The sequence below is a fragment of the Microchirus variegatus genome (assembly GCF_963457635.1).
Source record: "Microchirus variegatus genome assembly, chromosome: 16".
Lineage (NCBI taxonomy): Eukaryota > Metazoa > Chordata > Actinopteri > Pleuronectiformes > Soleidae > Microchirus > Microchirus variegatus.
The window spans coordinates 18866015-18884122 of record NC_139817.1 but is presented as its reverse complement, the minus strand read 5'-3'; the positions used below and the strand labels follow the sequence as shown (position 1 = coordinate 18884122).

Below are 18108 nucleotides of genomic sequence, written 5' to 3'. Positions count from 1 at the left end.
GCTGCCATACCCTTCGGTGCGTCAGTACGGCAGTCCCAAAACCGAGGGAACAGTTCAAAACACACAACTCGACAGTCAAGCTATGATGCTAACTTAGTTAGCCAAGCTGAACTTACCTGTCTAGGAGAAGAGCCCATTCTGCATCCATTTTGAAATTCCTCTCAGCTTTAAACTCTCTCCACCGTTCAAAAGTCTACTGACTGCTATGATTGGTAGACGGCGGTAGACGGCGCGTCATGCCAAAACATAATTTCATAACATAAACAAACTTCCGGTGCGGAAAATATTTTTTTGAATGCAAATATTTTTTTTTTTACTAGTTTTGTTGGGGAGTTCAGTATGTTACACGAACATTATTCCTGGTCCTCTGTGACATATTAGGAGGATTTTATGGCCAGTTGCTCTAAATTTATTACATAATGCACCTTTAATCTAAAAAATTGATTAATAGCAATGAGTCTGTGTATATGGATTTCTGCTTCATAAGTGTAAAGAACAAATGCTAGTGCGGTGGTAAACATTGTTGCCTCACACCAACGATATTTTAGACAGACATATCAGGCCAAAGTCTGCATGTTTTTACAACAACATGGCTTTGGAGTAAACCAGTACAATTTCCTGCAAAAACCTCTTTGTTACCAAACACTTACTGAGTCTTATGAAAGGACAGGATGATTTAACACAACTTTTTGGATCCAATTGCAGATATTAGATTTGGAGGAAAATTTTTGTCTTTTTCTTACATTAGGCCAAAGGGGATTTGATGTTTAAGGTCCTTTATATAATTAATTATGATAAATGTGACTTTCGTTAACCACCACATGGACATCAACTCATCAGATACAGGTTGGCCTTAACTACGTTTATTTCTTCATGCAGTCCAGGATTAGCAGAAGCTCCAGTCTTCACAAACTTACCAGAGCTGTGGGAACTTGGATGGGCTACCTCCAGATACACCTCAAAGGTGGACTCCGGGTTCTCCCTGTAAAAGAGGAAGACTGCTCATTAGTATGTTGTATGTATACAAATATGTTATCAATACCATTAAGTGGTTTTATTGATTTAAAAAACAATGACATTAGCATTCATACTAACTTATAAAGTCTCTCCACGGGGGCACCACAGCGGATCACCCGCACATTTGTCTGGTAGAGATTTTTACACCGGATGCCCTTCCTGACACAACCGGCCCATATATCCAGGCATGGAAAGGCAAGCAGCATTAAGGGCCTTGCCTAGGGGCCCACACGGGGTATTAGCTGACCTTGCCCTGACCAGGATTTGTACCCCAGCCTGCCACACGAAGGTCTGTGGACTATACCACTATACCAACCTGCCTACCCTAGTAAGCATTTAAAAAAGTTATTCAATGTTTACAAATTAGGTTTTAAATTATATAATTCTTCAGGTATTGTTTGCTCTGAGACTGTGGGGGCATGGCCACTGCAGTGTTGCACACGGTCAGCGTTTGTACAGAATATTAACGTTAACGCTCGGATAACATGTAAAGAATTGACAAGTTCATTATTTGGTGGTAGTTAAATGACATAAACAGTGGTAGTTTAGCTGCAGTCCTCCACCTTCATCAGCAGCACCTGCAGCCTCACAGCAGGAATATTTTTCTTCTTCTCTACTTCAGTTCCTCATCTTTAGGAGTTTTAGATAAAGTTAAACCCGCTGAGAGTTATTACATTGACAACTTGTTTGAGGCAGAGTTGAGCTAACTATGGATCCTGTGCATCATGAAGCCATATTTTAATAAAAATAATTTGAAACGACTCCTGAAGCAAAACTATTTTGAGTTTTAATTCCATAATTCTTTACTCTGCACATACTTCTCTATTTCTCAGCCACTAACTCCTAATGTTATATATATATGTATACTCAACAAAAATATAAACGCACAAACTTGAAATGGTGAACGAAAATAGCATGTCTATTTGCTCAGATTCTTGATGCATTTGTTTATGGAATGATTTGTTTTGCTCAAACCCAGTAGTCCAGTGTCACTTGGCCACTCCTAGTGACTACAATCTCAGATTGAGTATTTCAACTCACGAGAGTCATGGAGCATGGCAGAGTGGTGGTCAATATGCGAGACCAGTACACAGACACTCCTTATGGTATGGTCAATAAAAGGGCACACCAAAATGTGGACTTTTGTCACTTGCCAATATGCCACAGTGCCATTGGTATGCTAAGTGCTGGGTTGAGCGTTACGGCTGTGGCAACACAACTGAATGACGCCGTATTCACCAGACATGTCGCCTATCGAACACCTTTGGGATGTTCTGGATTGGCATGTCTGCCAGCGGGTTTCAGTTCCAGTTCCCCAGAGCCAACTTCAAATGGCTCTGCAGGAGGAATGGGACAACATCCCTAAGGCCACGATCGACAACCTGGTGTTGTTCATGCGTCGCCGGTGTACCGCTCCTGGTGAGGCTAATGGTGGACACTGTTTGAAGTTTGAGAACTTGGATCATCGACCCCCATTGTGTTCTTCCTGCCATTACTCCAGGACTTTTCTTTTGAAATTGATCCTAATGCTCGCAAATTAAAGCCACTTTATTGATAAAGTTGTAGGGCTGAGTGATTTCATCGGTTCCGCGATATATATATCGATTTTTTTTTCCCCCAGAAAGTAGCGATTTTTCCGCCGCTCTTTCTAACTCCCAGTTATTTTTCCAGTCAGCCACATGATATGAGCTGTTAGTGCTACCAAACTTTTTTTTAACCAGGGGTGTCAAATTATCACGTTAATTGTGATTAATTAATTACAGTCATCATTAACGTGTTGTGTTTTTTAATCGCGTTAATCTCTTCTTTACTGATGTCCTCAGTACCGGGGGTAGCGTCAGACGCATCGACAAAAGCGTCATAAAACCATGTCTAACTTTAACAAACACAGATATGCTGCATACCCACAGAAAGGTCAGAAACTCAGCTAAAAGCTTATATAAACCATTCTGATTCACCAAACACAGTTAAAACACAGATTGATCAAACAGCAGGAGCGGAAAAAAAATGTCACAGCGCACACATTGAAAAGCGGCACCAGAGTGTCAGCGTGATTATGTAAACAAAAAAAACATGTGTCGGCTGTACAGCGGAGAATCTACAGATTCCAGCGGTACCCTTTTTATCACTCTATGACCAAGATTCACGGATCCAGCCCCAAAATAAGAGCAAAACAACAACTGACTTTCAAGAAAAACAACCAGAAATATTGTCTTACCTTTGCTGTTTATCAAAACAAATTATTTCCACCGGAACAAAACCGCTTCTAATGAAGAACTACACTTCCCAGCATGCTTTGGGAACAATCCCGGTCTGATTGATCATTACAGAGCGACATTAGATCGTTCTGATTAGAGAATGGTGAATGTCCGCCCAAATGTGTCATATGCATTTATGTCCTTTTGACTCGCTAAAGAAGTGATTCACATCTATTTGGAGACCAGGGTCTGATTCTACCGGTTTAGAGGTTTAAAACGAGCTGTCAATCACCCTAATTGACCAAGGTAAGCCAGAGCTACGGCGCTGCGTAACTGAAGACGCTGCAGAGACACAGACTTTTTTTTTTCTTCAAAACAAGTTCTTTTTAGACCAATATTGACAAATAGATAAAATTTAATTGGTTTTTAATAATTTGGTACCTACGAAATCTCAAATGGCACAGCCAAGCTGAGCCAAAAGTGAGAACGCCCAGACATCTCTTTACTAAAACCGCTGTAATTTCACTCTACTTTATTTCAGCAGCATCAGACTTTGCACAGCTCATGTCCACATGTTGTTACATGACCTCCATGTGTTTTTAAGCTCCTACTGCATATTTTAAAGGTGATATTTGTTATAAAATGCAATATTTTTTTTAGGGGAGAGAAAAAAATCCTTCAGTTATGCTGTGTTCCATGTACATTTACTCTGACAGAGTGACATCTACAGTGAAACTTACACCTCTGGTGGAATCTCACAAGTGTTCTCTTTATTTTGATACCAAGATAATCCACATAGAGCTTGTAACTGCATAGATTTACTCTATTTAGTCTGGGCATGTCGTTTTCGAGCAGGGACTCCAAAAAGAGGGTCAGGGAAGAAGAGGTTAAATAAAATGTTTTTTAAATTTAAGAAAAATCGTGGAATGTATCGAATCGTGGGTCAAAAATCGTGATACAAATCGAATCGTGAGTTTGTGTATTGTTACAGCCCTATTTACGTCCCATTCAAATCCCCCATGTTCCTTCTGGCACGTCCTTGCAGGAAGAGCGATTAGATCAGCCAGCTGCTAGTGTCGCTGTAGAGCATTTATAGCAAGTGACCCGTATTCACACGCCGACATCTCCCTCTTCCTATTTACTTAGTGAGAGCGAGGAGAATCAATAAAATAGCAGCAAAGTCCAGCACTTTTGTGGTAAAAGCAGATGTGTGGGAGCACAAGGAGGAAGTAACGCAGTTGTTCGTGCCACGGCACCGGAGTCTAGGTACCGTTTACCAGTTAGCTCCGTTAGCCTACAGTCGAACTGGAGCGTTCTGTTCTGTATCAAACGAAAAGAGCAGCGTAACCTGTGTACTGTGTATGTGTGCCTCTGTTTTTCCACGTTTAGCGTTTCTTTAGAGACTAATTTTGACAATCGGGAGTCACGTGAACATGGCGTAGCAAATTTTTGACGACGGTCAGTCGTCATGGAAACGAGTCATGCATCAACGCCATTCATGGCCCAGCACTAATTTTAAGTTAAATGTTTAAAAGCTGTATTTATTGACCGTTTGGGAAAAGCCATGGTACTATTTTACTTACCTGGTGGCTAGACTGGCTACTTCATATGTTCAGTGTCGAGCTAAAAAAGCAACTGTTCAGAACAGGCCACTTGATGTACTTTTTAACTCTCCATTGTTAATTGCAATACTGCACTTTGTTTACTTTTCAGGCCTATGAGCTACAGTTTGCACTGTTTCAATAAAGGGAACTAATTTTCTCATCACATTAAACACATCTTTAATTCATTTTGTCCAGCATTTGTAAGCTGTAGACTCTGTCCAGTAGGGATGGGACTTTTTTGTCCACATATCGATCGACAATCGACACTTGCGCACCTCGTCACAGAGTCTCTGCGTAACCTACGCAGAGCACTTTACGCAGGAGTATAAATTGGGCTTAACACCTTCTGGGAGCCAAGAATCATCACATTTACATAGCACAACCCCCTCCTGGTCAAGCTGTCAGTGAAACCACACCTCTCTGTATAAGCTACTTCTCATCACAGAAAACTGGAACACAGATACTATTTTGTGAGCTACACTGCTTCACAGAACAATACATATACAATACATAAAAAAATATGAAGAGCCCGCTTGGAGATGGAGAAGCGCACATTGCACAACCTCTTTTATTTGGGTGAAATGCAACCAAACTTTCGAGCTCCGTTGCCGGCTAGCCATGATACTGTTTGGGTATAACTTTTCAGGTGACATCACAGCTGACCCCACTATTACCGCTACTGCGTAAGTGTGCCAAGGATAGAAAGGCAGGCAAGACAGCAGAAGGTGCAGCAGCAGTTTTGAGATATGAACAAAGCTTCAAATAATAAACAATTACGTCGACTATCAAATTTGTCGCAGACTAATTTAATAGTTGCAGGATGCAGACCCAGTTTCAAGGCTATTATTATCATTCATATCATCACCATCATTATTATGCTATAATTTAAGTTGATATCAGTATAATTTTTATCCACAATATCTGCTGCTGCTTGTATTAACTGACATTTTGACACCCATCATTATATCATTAATGTTATATTTTCATTAATCCAGCACATTCGTCTAACAATGCAAGATAATACAATTAGACATTAACACACATTATTTTGCTCTACTAGCTTGTAGCTGCTTAAGATATTAACGACACAAACATGACTTAATTTGCAAACAAAACTTTTTGCAAATTATAGTTGTTGTTTTTTTCAAATCTGTTTAATTCCAAAATAAACATTCTTGTCTCCATATCAACAGACCATTTTGTCAAAGCATGAGAACACTAACATGTTCACTGGCTCAGGCATGATCACCAAGGGGACCCACTTCAATATCTTTTATTTGTTCCCTGATCAGACAGACGCCCTCATAATTTAAGTCGAAGCATTCTGAACTATGTCTGGAGACCTATTTATATATCACTTAACAACCAACAAGTCCTTAAACTACTGAATAGCTTATTGCGCAGTGTTGGCACATGTAAGTTACAAACATGGTCATACACTTACAGAACCAGTCACTAGGAATACCCATTGACTGCTACTGTATGTAAAATAGTAAAACCTCAAATGGCCAGAGTTTAACTTTGTTCAGCACAGCTGCCACAGCTCTACCTGCTGACTTTGACATTCACAGTGTCTATAAATGTCATGTGCTACTCATACATTGTTAAACCAACTGACTTCTGGACTGCTCTCTGAAGAGTTTTCTAAAATTAATGGGTTTTTTTCATTACGATTGGGGTATGTAGGATGAATGTACAGGGTATAGCAATCGACCCACTTTGCTTTTTAATGTCATTGGTGAAGGTTACACTGTAACAAAATGGTCTGACTTTAATCAAAACATATGCATGTCTGATCTAACATACAGTCTCTAATCAAGCGGGAAATGTGTTTAAATTAAGTCTTTACTTTGTGTGTGTGTAGTTAACACGATTGTTAGCGTCCTTGATCAATAATTCCATAATAACCTTTCAGCATAATATAAATCATGTGATCTGAGAGTGTATGTGTGTGTGAGAGAGAGAGAGAGAGAGAGAGAGAGAGAGAGAGAGAGAGAGAGAGAGAGAGAGAGAGAGAGAGAGAGAGAGTGACACTTCTCTGCACCATCTCTGGCCTCTGTTTAGAGCCACTGCTAATTCTGTCCAGTCTCGGGAGGATTTGACCATTTACAGGGCATTTCAGAATCAGAGCAGTTTCTGTTCACAACTCCATAACTCAGGGGTGTGCAAAGGGCCAGATTTGGTAAGGTGAAAATGTGTGGGCCTGACCATTCAGCCTGACATTCTTTGAACAAATAACATTAAATACAAATGATCTATTTTATGAAATTTTTATTGCAAATAGCATCCTTCATTTTTTTTTTCATTTTCAAGTTTTTACCAAAATCACTCTGCCTTTCGTATTTGAAGACCACATAAAATGAAGGAAAAGTCTGTCTGGAAAGAAACACTTAAGCGTATATTAAACATATCTAAGTTCATTTGAAGCTACATATTATTCACTATTAAATGCTCACTGTAAACTTCTAAATTCAAAACGGTGGTTTTGATCATCACGAAAAATCAATTAATTAAGATTTTAGAATATTCACCTCAGAGGACTAAACAAATCATGTCTGCACTAATATGAAGGGGTGATACTGAGAGTATGTATGCAGTATGTAGTCCAGTTCTGGCTCAAAAACAGTGGTTTTAATGAGCAAGACGTTACACAGGTGAGAGTCACTTAGGGTGCTTTCACACCTATAGTTTGATTGCTTTGGTCCGCACCGGTCAGAAAAATGTTACAATATAGCAAACGGTACGGTTTGCTTTCACATATGCATAGTTCTAAACTAACCTATATAGACCGCAAAGATCATCGGCACCGGAACCAGACTTCCACCGATTTCCATGTTCCGCGCCGCTGATGCACCCGCTGGAAATACGGGGTAATCCCGTATCTCATCTCATATGAGCAAATAAAGCTGCATAGCTGCAAAATCCCGAAACAGCCTGGAAACGGCAGTCCTCGCTGTCAAATTTCCTTTTTTTATGGGCAGTCGCTATGTCAGAAATGGGCTGGGTTGAAATGATCACATTTTTTTTGTACACGTGCATTTAATACTCGGGTCAACAGTGCTGGCGGGCCACATGAAACGGTGAAAATTTGAACATGGGCCGCAATTGGCCCCCAGTTACGGTTGTAAACACCGTAGATTACGGTGGTAATTCTCCGTCTTCCATCACTTTCAAAACCTTCAAGCTCATCGTTGTCATCGCCAACCTCATCGTCTTCAAACATAATTATGTCTTAACCATAAATCCCGGTCGATTGGTTCAGCGAGTTCGAAGTCATCAGCAACAATGTTATCGAAGCCGAGAAACTCCTCAAAATCACTGCCTTCAGAAATATCTTCGCTGTCAAAGTCCTCCATGTTTGCTCGGGGCAAATTTCAAAACAATGTCAAGAGGAACCCTTATACCCCCCGAAAATTGATGTATACGCTTTCCCACACACTCTATGACCTGCGCAACCGCACTGCACTCAGGGAGGAGGTGAGTCAAGTAGCGGGGCACTGGGCTCCTGCTTAGCACTGAACGATTTGGTGAACGCATCTTTTGAACAAATCATTTTAATGAACTGATTCAAGTGATTCAGTATACTCAAATGAACTGCCGATCCCATCACTACCTCATAACCCAAAAGATATACCATTTTTCTCCTTGAAGCACAAAGTGGTGGGATGCCATCACACCACGGGTACCACTATTGCCATGCATTGTGGAAAATGTAGTTTATGGTCAGCGCTAGGGATGCAACGGTACAGTTTCTCCACGGTTCGGTATGTATCATGGTTTTGGGGCCACAGTATTGGTACGGTTTCGATATCTTAATATAAAACTGTTCAGACTAGCAAAGGCAATATTACATTGTAAAAATAATTACAAGCACAGATATAATCACACCGCAAACTTCATTCAAACAATAGTGCACTATCAGATCAAATGAAACAGCAAACATAAAACCACACAAATTAAAAATAAATAAAGTTTAGTGCTATCCAACAAAAATAAACACAATTTTAACCACTCAAAGAAACTACAACTACACACAATGCTGCTCCAAGTGAAAGAGACGGGTGATGACGATGTAAATGAGAGGCTTGCTCTGGGTGGCGCTGTAGAGCGAGTGCCAACTTCACTGCGCTGCATAACAGATGCTTGCAGACCGTGGTTTGTTTGTTGACATTCATTTTCTCATTCTCATCGTAGTCTACGCTGAATCCTAAATTATCTCACACAGCGGACTTGTTTGAAGACGGTGCCGCTTCAAACTTCCTTTTTTCAGAGTCTCGTTCACTCGAGCTGATTGGCACTGAAGGCGGCTGCGCTCATGTCTCTGCTCCAGAGTGGATCTTATCAATACCGAATACCGTTGCATCCCTAGTCAGCACATGCCTTTAAGCAGCATAGACCTTGCGGGCAACATCTGGCCCCCGGGCCTTGAGTTTGACACATGTGCTTTAAGAATAGGGATGTGAGTAACTGACAATGACAGGCTGCAGTAATCTATTACGTCACTACCTGTTTTGCGTCACTTCCTGTTTTGCTAGTGCTATTACTACTTTTCTTTAACTCTACCATTCTGCTTTTTTAACTGCTGCGACTAACAATGCAATGGTCATAAATGTGTTTAGTTCACAGCTCTTACACTTTGGTAGCAACACTCCTGCAATGACCATGACAGCCCTATGATAAACACAGTAGGTGTTCAGTAGACGGAGAGATTGCCTCTGGTCATCTGTTTTGTACGAAAAGGTTGTGTCAAGGGATGCCTTGACACCAGTATTAGAATCAGAATAACAAATACTTTTTTGATCCCCAGAGGGAAAGTGCTTACATTGCTCGTATGGGTAGCAAATAAGTAACTCCTGCAACACAAGTCATTTGATAAAACATCTAATGAACCAACATGACATACAGCAAAGGATTTGACATTAATATTAAGTATCTTGACATAAATGCCTATAATAAAAGCTGAAAAACTGATCTCTTGTGTTGCGTCTTTTGATATCAAGCCCATTTTTTCCAGTTTACAGCAACAATTCCCAATACTCCAATACTTTTGGAGGGAACAAAAACAAAAAGTTTTTGTTAAAAACATCGCCCATAGTATCTAATGTTGTATTTTGTTCACAGTCAAAATGAGGCAAAAAAAATAATAAGTCTAATTTACTTAAAAGTAAGTACTCGGTACTCGCCATTGGCAAGTACTCAAATTTAAGTAATTGCACAACTCAATCAGAAAAAAGTGGAATGAACTCAGGACAGAGGTTTTTTTTAAAACATTAGTATTTTTAACATCTTGACTAATTTCTCTGTGATCCTGTGTTCTGTAGGTTTAACAACGGTTTACTTAACCTGTTTTTTATCATCTTGATTAAGCCACAAATTAGTCTTGTCAGTAGAAACAGAAGCGTTAATTACAGAAAAGAACTCTCTTTTTTGTACATTTTAACATCGTACCTATTGTTAATAGCAGAATATTGCACAGAATGGGACCCATTAACAGCATTTACGTCACTGCCTCATGATGACCGAACAATCTTAACTGTAATATAAATGTGTGGTTCTCATAGTAATTAATCTTCCGTCAGATGAGCGGCTTTAGGCTTCAGGCGAACACATTTACATCTGTCAAAAGCCAGCAGTGCTGCTGTGCTCTTCACCTCTGGAAGCTAGCATAAGCCCCAACACACTTAGCATGTTTACACTGGCTTTTCATACAGCTACATATGCCCTACTAGCGGTTGGTAACCCATGTATCAACCTTCGCCACACCAGCATCTGTTAGATGAAGATAATCGGAGCTAAATGCAACACGGTTCGTTTTTCTGGTCAAAACCGTGCAGACCCACTAGTGCTTTTAGCTAATGTCGCAACAAGTCAGGGCCCGGCACAGGACTTTATTTTGTCCAGTGACGCACTGGAAGAATGCTAACACAACACTAGGCTGCTAACAGCCTCATTAAAACACCACACTGAAATATTCTTACTTTAATCGGGACCCCATCCTTCCTCCTTGCCCTGCAGTTGCTGCCAGCAGCTGTCAGTGCGCAGCCGCGAACGTCCAACGGTGTTTTTCTGGTGCTTGCCTGTCACAGACCCGTGTAGGGTACACCATGGTCTGGTAACAGGCGCAGATCACGCTCCGCCTCACGCGGAACTCTGGGAGGTGTAGTTCTTCTGTAGAAGACATGCGTGTTTGCAGTTCGCAACAACTGCGGATTAAAACTACATGTTCCATAATACGTGTCGCAGACGACGGTCGGGTCATGTGGGTCGGTGTGGCCAAGCTGCGGCTGGAACACACTCATAGCATTTGGGGACAATTGATGGGACGTCCGGCTCTTTTCAAAGAATTGGTTCTGTTGTCTCGGCTCCCTTAGAAGAGCCGGCTCCCAAATGACACTTAGTCTCATGTAGAGCCTTCCATTTTAGCATAATTTAGCAATTATGATTGGTTTGCGTGTTGGTAAACATTAAAAAAAAAAATACAGTTACTATTTTCTTGTAATATGTTAATCAAACCTTTAAATGAACAACTAAACCCTGATAACCTAACCAACCAACCTAACCCTGCACTGAGCTTTGCAGCCTCCAATAGGGCTCGGGCACCGTGTTGCATTCTGGGACGTGGCGGCCATGTTGATGGCTTCGCGAATGTAAACAAACAGCAAGTGAACGAGGAGAAGAAGCATAGTTGGGAGAAAGAAAATAAAGAAAAAAGATGTTAAAATCCCAAAAAAGATGTGGAATTTACCAGGATACTTTAACTAGGGAATCCAGCAACCGGTATGTATATATATATATATATATATATATGTACATAATACATATATAGATACCTATTTATTTATAGTATTGAAAGAATTTATAGGATTGTGGGTATGGATGTTTTGAGAGAGAGAAGCAGAGCAAATCCGTACTTTATCTGACAAAATAATGTACTTGTTGCGGACGGTTCCAATCACTCTTTCCACATGAATTCAGTGGTGGACAATTTTTCTTGTGCTCTCATCTTACAGCCGTGATCCAAGCGAGCCGACGACGCGGATACTTGGGTCTCCGTGGTTGCGCCTCCAAGCAGGAAAGCCGTGAAAAGTTCATCCATTGCCGATCTTTCTCCCATTGCGTTTGTGTGTTGCGCTGTTACACCCCACAACACAGCAACGGTTTAACATGGTTGAGATGGTAAGTAACACCAAATTATGCAAACTAAGACACACGACTGAGAAGAGAACGTCTACAGTGCGGAATGGTCCAAGTAGTAGTGGTGAAGTACAGGAAGTAAAGGAAGCCTCCAACATGGCGGCCACACCAAGTAGTGACGTCACGTGCCCAAGCCCTATATCTTTGAAATGCAGCCACACATGCTGCTTCTTTTTCGGATTTCAGCACTTTTTTCCCTGACCCAGTTGTATAAATCTGTATCCTTGTCCTTCTGTTGCCCTGTGTGAACACTGCCTTCATTCTTTTACATAATGGTATGATCCTAGTATGTCCTGGCATGTCATTGGTCAAAATGTAAAACCTGTCAATATTAATTAATATTAATTAATAATATTAAGATGGTAGATTGTTGTTGTGTGCCAGGAACAGTCAGGGGACAAGCTAATGTGAGAAATATACAGCAGAGGTGGATCTCTGTTAAAGCACAGTGTAGCAATAGTTTAGAAGACAGAGTAATGGGGGCCCACAGGCAACGGATTCCGTTTGTAGAGTGATCGCTTGATATCAGCTACTGAATCAGGACGCTGATTAGTGTCCAGATTTACAGCTTAATATTAACATTTAAGTATTTAGCAGGCACTTTTATCCAAAGTAACTTACAAAGTTTAAGAGTGTTTTAGTTTTCTGAAACTTCATAAGTAGTAGGCACTGCTGGGATTTGAACCCAGAATCTCCTGTTACTTTGACCGGCTAAGCTAGCTACCTATAGTTCTTCCCAGATGGCAGTTAAGGTGAAACTTAAAGGACACATATCTTACATTAAAAGTGCATGTTTTTGGTGAGAAAGCATGTTGGACTAAAATGTAAAGCCTTACTGTATTTTGAGAACGCTATGACATCAATAAATCTTTATTCTAGTTGTCAAAGTTAGTGGTATGATCATTGTCATAGCGCTTTTCCACTACACAGTCCTGGCATGGCGTGACTCAGCGCGACTTGGCACATATTTTTTTTGCTTTTCCGTTAGTGATAGTACCTGGTACATGGTACTTTTTAAGTACATCCTGTGGCAAGGTTCCAAACGAGCTGAGCCGACACTATATGTGACATTGTCAGACTGCAGACTCTGCCCACGTTGAGGAGGTACTATAGGGCTCTTTGTTGTTAACAAACAGTGCAGATGCGCGTGCAGCTTGGTTGCAGAAGGGTGATACTCAGTGTTTAACTAGAAGTGTTTTCCTGAAGTTAGCCGGCTCTCATGTACGAATTCAGATGGCTAAAAAAAAAAGGAGGTGTTTTCCTCGTACTACGAATGGGATACAGCTTGATGACCCATATGCTTTAGGCGCGGGTGAGTGGATTAATGGCAAGACGAAGTGGCCCTGTCTGTCAAGGACTAGGGCCAGGCACAACAAAGGACTCAAGTGCAGGATTCAGGACACAATTCAGAGTTTATTACAGGCAGTGGTTCGGTACAAGGGCGGTCAATCAGATCCAGCAGAGGTACAAAAACATGAGGCAAAAAGGCAAGATCAAAAAAGGCAGGCAAGATTCAATACACAAATAGACTATGACTGTGAAAGATAATGCTGGAACGTGAGCTGTGAACATCAACGAACAGGTAGAGTCAGAGACAATCTTTACTGAGGCTGGTGCAGGGCAGGATTATTAATCACAAGGCTACGACTCACTTTGAGCAGTTTCTGAGGCTTCGACAGGCACCCACCAAGTGCCCCAGTTGACTGCAGTAATAACACCTTTCATCTCTCTGATGACGAAGGCGCTCCTCAGTGGAATGATGGGCACGGCCCAGTTGCATGGGTTCCCGAGGAGGAAGAGAAGATGAAGGCAGGTGAGCGAACGTGGCTTGGCTGATCCTCGAAGCCTGAAGACGTCCCCGCTCTTGGTCCCAAGCTGAGTCGCTTGTCAATCTTAACTGCTAGCTCGATGAGGGAATCCAGATCTTCTGGAAGATCAGTGGAAAGCTGATCCTTCACTGTCTCAGAGAGCCCTTGAAAAAATGCGTCCAACAGGGCAGCAAGGTTCCACTCGCTTTCAGCTCAGACAGTGCGAAAGTCTAACATAGTCGGAGTCTTGAGTCTTGAGCAGCAATCTCACGACATCCCTGCCTGGCGTGGAGTGCTGAAAAATCTGCTCAAGAGCCCGTGTGAATCTGACGAGGGAGGAGCAGGCTGTCGAAGGTCTCACGTCCCTGGATGGTAAAGCTGCAGGTAAGACGAAGCGGTGCTGGCAGGGGTATGCACGTCCGAGTGTGGACCCGGAAGAGAGGCTGGGTACGAAATCACTTCAGCAGGCGCTTCCTGTTGCAGGTGAGAGAGTAGTTCAAAGTAGAGGCCCACACAGTACAAACATGTGAGCCCTAAACCCAGCTGTCTGCAGAGGTGTCTGCCCTGGAGGAGGGTGCTGCAGATGACAATTTACTTAAATCCGTAGAGTTAATAGCAGCTTTATATGGTAACAATGTGATTTTCTCTGCCTCACTTCTTTCTAATAGACATAGTGACATGGCAGCCGTTGATTGAGCCAGCCCTGCAAACTGCGAAGTTGGAATAAAGGTGCAAAGGAATAAAGAACTAAGGATCACAAGGTGGAAATTAGAGAAAGCTAATTGGAAGGCATTTGCAGAGAAGAGCGAAATCAAATATGAGGGAATATTTAAAGAAAGAAGCACAGATGTTGACAAAATAAACCAAAAAGTGCAGCTATTATCCAAGCAGCACAGGAAACAATTCCAAAAAATACAGGAAGGAATAGCAGAAAGAGTGAGCCATGGTGGGATAAAAAATGTGAAATACTTGGTTGAAATTTAAGCAACTGAAAAAGCAACACAACCTTAGAAACCTTGGTTCAGTACAAAAGAGCTCAAGCAGTAGTCCACAAAACAGTTCAAACAGCAAAGCGTGCATGCTGGAGGAAATATTGCAAAAAAATTGGGAGAGAGACAGCATTGACAGAGGTTTGGGGAATGATTAGGAAGATGAACGGAACCAAGAGCAAATATGAAATACCAGTACTATGTAGCAGTAACAATAAAGCAATTACTAATAAAATAAAAAGCAGAACTTTTTGGCAAGCGCATTTGTGAAGATTCATGGTTCAGATAACCTATCAGCAGATGCAAAACACAGTAGAGAAATTACCCTCATGCAGTATCCAGGAGTGACAAAGACGGGACAATACAGGGCGGAATCTGGACTGACCTATTACTATGCTAGAATTAAGGAGAGCAATAACAGATGCAAAGCAAACATCACCAGGGAAAGATGGCATCTGCTATAAAATAAACATTTGGTGAAACCTAAAGTCAATGACATGTAACATGTTTTTCTTTTTTAATAGAATATTTAAATGTACAAATAATACAAGCTAAATAGTCATTTAATTGTAAAATACAGCGAAAGTAATTTTAAATATCAGTTTACAGTGTATTTTTCATTTACAGGACAAAACTGTACATTTCAGTGACAGTAAAAAGATGTTGATTTTACAGTAACATCTGTAACAAACCAGCTGCCAGTTCTTTACTGTTTTTTTTACAGGAACATTTCTAACAGTGCAGAGCTCAGATTTTTGGGAATTATATTTGATGAAAAACTCACCTGGGGTCAACATATCAAAAAAAAATTGTAACAAATGCAAAAAGGTCAATAACTTATTAAGATGTCTAGCAGGCCAAGACTGGGGAGTAAACAGAAGATCTCTGGTAAATATATATAGGGCCCTCATGAGATCAATACTAGATTATGGGTGTTTAGCATATATGTCTGCGCCAGAAACAAATTTAAAGAAACTGGACAGGGAACAATCACAAGCCATCCGTACATGCACAGGAGCATTTAAAACATCTCCAATATCAGCACTTCAGGTAGAAGTGGGCGAAATGCCAAGAGAAGAGGTTATCTTAACTTGACTCAGAATAGGGCACACAGGACTCAAACACTCACTCAGTAAAATAAAGAAACATCCAGCAGGTTTGCTGTGTTGCTGGAGTGTAGTAAGTACAGGGAAGGGAACGACAGGAAGTTATCTAAATGCTGACAGAAGAAAAGCTGGAAGTGACTTTAAGGAATTTATTAGGGAGTACATCAAAAAAAGGGATGAGTGTTTCAATGAAATACCTAAAGGACACAGGTATAGGATATAGACTTTAGGGAATAACCGTTATTTTTTTATATTTTCCGTTCTGACCACACTCCAGTCCAGTCGGTGGCGGTAAATGCACCTAAAAGCTGGTTGTCAACCGCCAATAAAAGCCAATAGAAGAAGAAGAAAGAGAGGAAGAAAGAATGGGGAGCCGGCCGGAGGACTTTTTCCGCGTCAGTCCTTCCTCCACAGACAACCAGGCTGTTTTGCATGATGAGAATGATTTTTCTGTTTTCCTCATTTTTTGTCTCAGTTGGGTGGAGGTTGCCAGCAGTCCAATTTCGGGTTTAGTTTAGTTGATCCATTTTTGTTTTGGGGACGCACTGGATCCTACTGCCCATTGCGTGGCTGGCCTGGCGTTACCCACCTTTTGTTTATTTTTGTTCGGTCTCCTATTTCGAGCCATGCTTCTATTTCTAAGGGGCGCCGTAACAATAAGTTTCAGTAATAATAAGTTAAGTTCATTCTTAATAAGTTAAAAATAAGTTCAAATGAAATATTTTTTTGTACACATTTCAAGGATGGAGAGGAGCCTGTCCATCCTTTTCTCATTCCTTTTTGTACCTGAGGAGCTCCACAAGCTCATCATCCCTATTCCTCCTTTTTGCCATCTATGGTCTTCGGTTTTGGCGTTCACCCACTGCTGAACTTGGCCCTGGTATGTCTGGGATGGAGGCGATGAGGACAGGTGGGGAAATTGAGTGCCTCTGACCAAGCACCTCCACAGTACCTTCCTCCGCCATCTTGTTTTTGCTGGAAATCATTTGCCGCTGGCGCACAAAGAATTGCGGGATATGGTCGGCTGCGAAGTATACCGCAGACCTATCCTTCAAAAACAAGCTAACGTCGGCCGCATATCTCTGACGCATACGGAGCAGTCAAGGTAGTCCGGTTTATTCGGGACAGCCTACGGCGCAGCGCTGTGACGCAATTTGATGATATCCGGTCGACGAATCCACACTTCCTCGGCCATAGCCTCGCTTTTGGGACATGCCTTGTGAAAGATAATGCTGGGACGTGAGCTATGAATATCAACGAACTGGCGACGAGAGGAGACACAGAGGGGAATATAAACAATGCTTGATTGGGGAGTGATTGCATGCAGGTGTGGGAGATACAGTCAGGGATCAGGTGCACACAGACAAGGAAGGGGGTGCAGACCGGAACCTGAAACAGATGCCGTTTCTCAATACCCAAGTATGCCAGTATATACTTGCTTACTTGGAAAGTACATACTTCAGAAGTACGACTGAAGTACATACTTGCCAAGTACGGGAGTACACAAGCACGATTCCAAGTGGACATTTCGAGTATTTAGTTATGCCCTTCGGGCTCACCAACGCCCCTGCCTTCTTCCAGCACCTAGCTAATTCTGCACGACATGCTGGACAGGTTCCTCTTCGTCTATCTGAGTGACATCCTGATATTCTCTGAGACGGAAGAGGAACATGTCCAGCATGTCTGCCTGGTGCTGCAGAGACTCTTGGAGAACAAGTTGTTCGTTAAGGCAGAGAAATGTTCGTTCCACACACAGTCCGTTCCCTTTTTGGGGTTCATCGTGGAACAAGGCAGCCTCGCCCCTGACCCCACCAAGATCTCTGCTGTAAAGGACTGGCATACCCCCTCCACCCGGAAGCAGCACCAATGCTTCCTGGGTTTTGCAAATTTCTACGACGTTTTATTAAATTGCAGAAACCCTCACTAAACGTACCTCTCCTAAACAGGCGTTCCTCTGGTCCAGTGATGCCGAAGCAGCTTTCCAGCAGCTTAAGGAGATGTTCACCTCTGCTCCTATCCTCTCTCATCCTGACCCGGAACGCCAGTTCGTCGTGGAGGTCGGCACATCGGACACCGGGTTTGGGCGGTCCTCTCCCAGCGTAACCTCGGAGACCAGAAGCTCCATCCCTGCGCCTTCTTCAGCCGATGTCTTTCCCCAGTCGAAAAGAACTACGACGTTGGAAATAAGGAGC

General features: G+C 41.9%; 1 protein-coding gene across 1 annotated transcript in view; it reads right to left on the bottom strand.

The window, feature by feature from the left end:
* The window catches only part of dennd1a (DENN/MADD domain containing 1A), a 39587-nt gene extending 28764 nt beyond the window's left edge, over positions 1-10823 (bottom strand). Inside the window, exons 1-2 of the mRNA XM_083902434.1 lie at positions 10798-10823; positions 918-982 (exon numbers count right to left, since the gene is read on the bottom strand). Coding sequence (XP_083758560.1) covers positions 918-982; positions 10798-10814 — 82 coding nt within the window. The 5' untranslated portion in view covers positions 10815-10823. The remainder of the gene's footprint in view (positions 1-917; positions 983-10797) is intronic.
* Positions 10824-18108: the final 7285 nt, after the last annotated feature.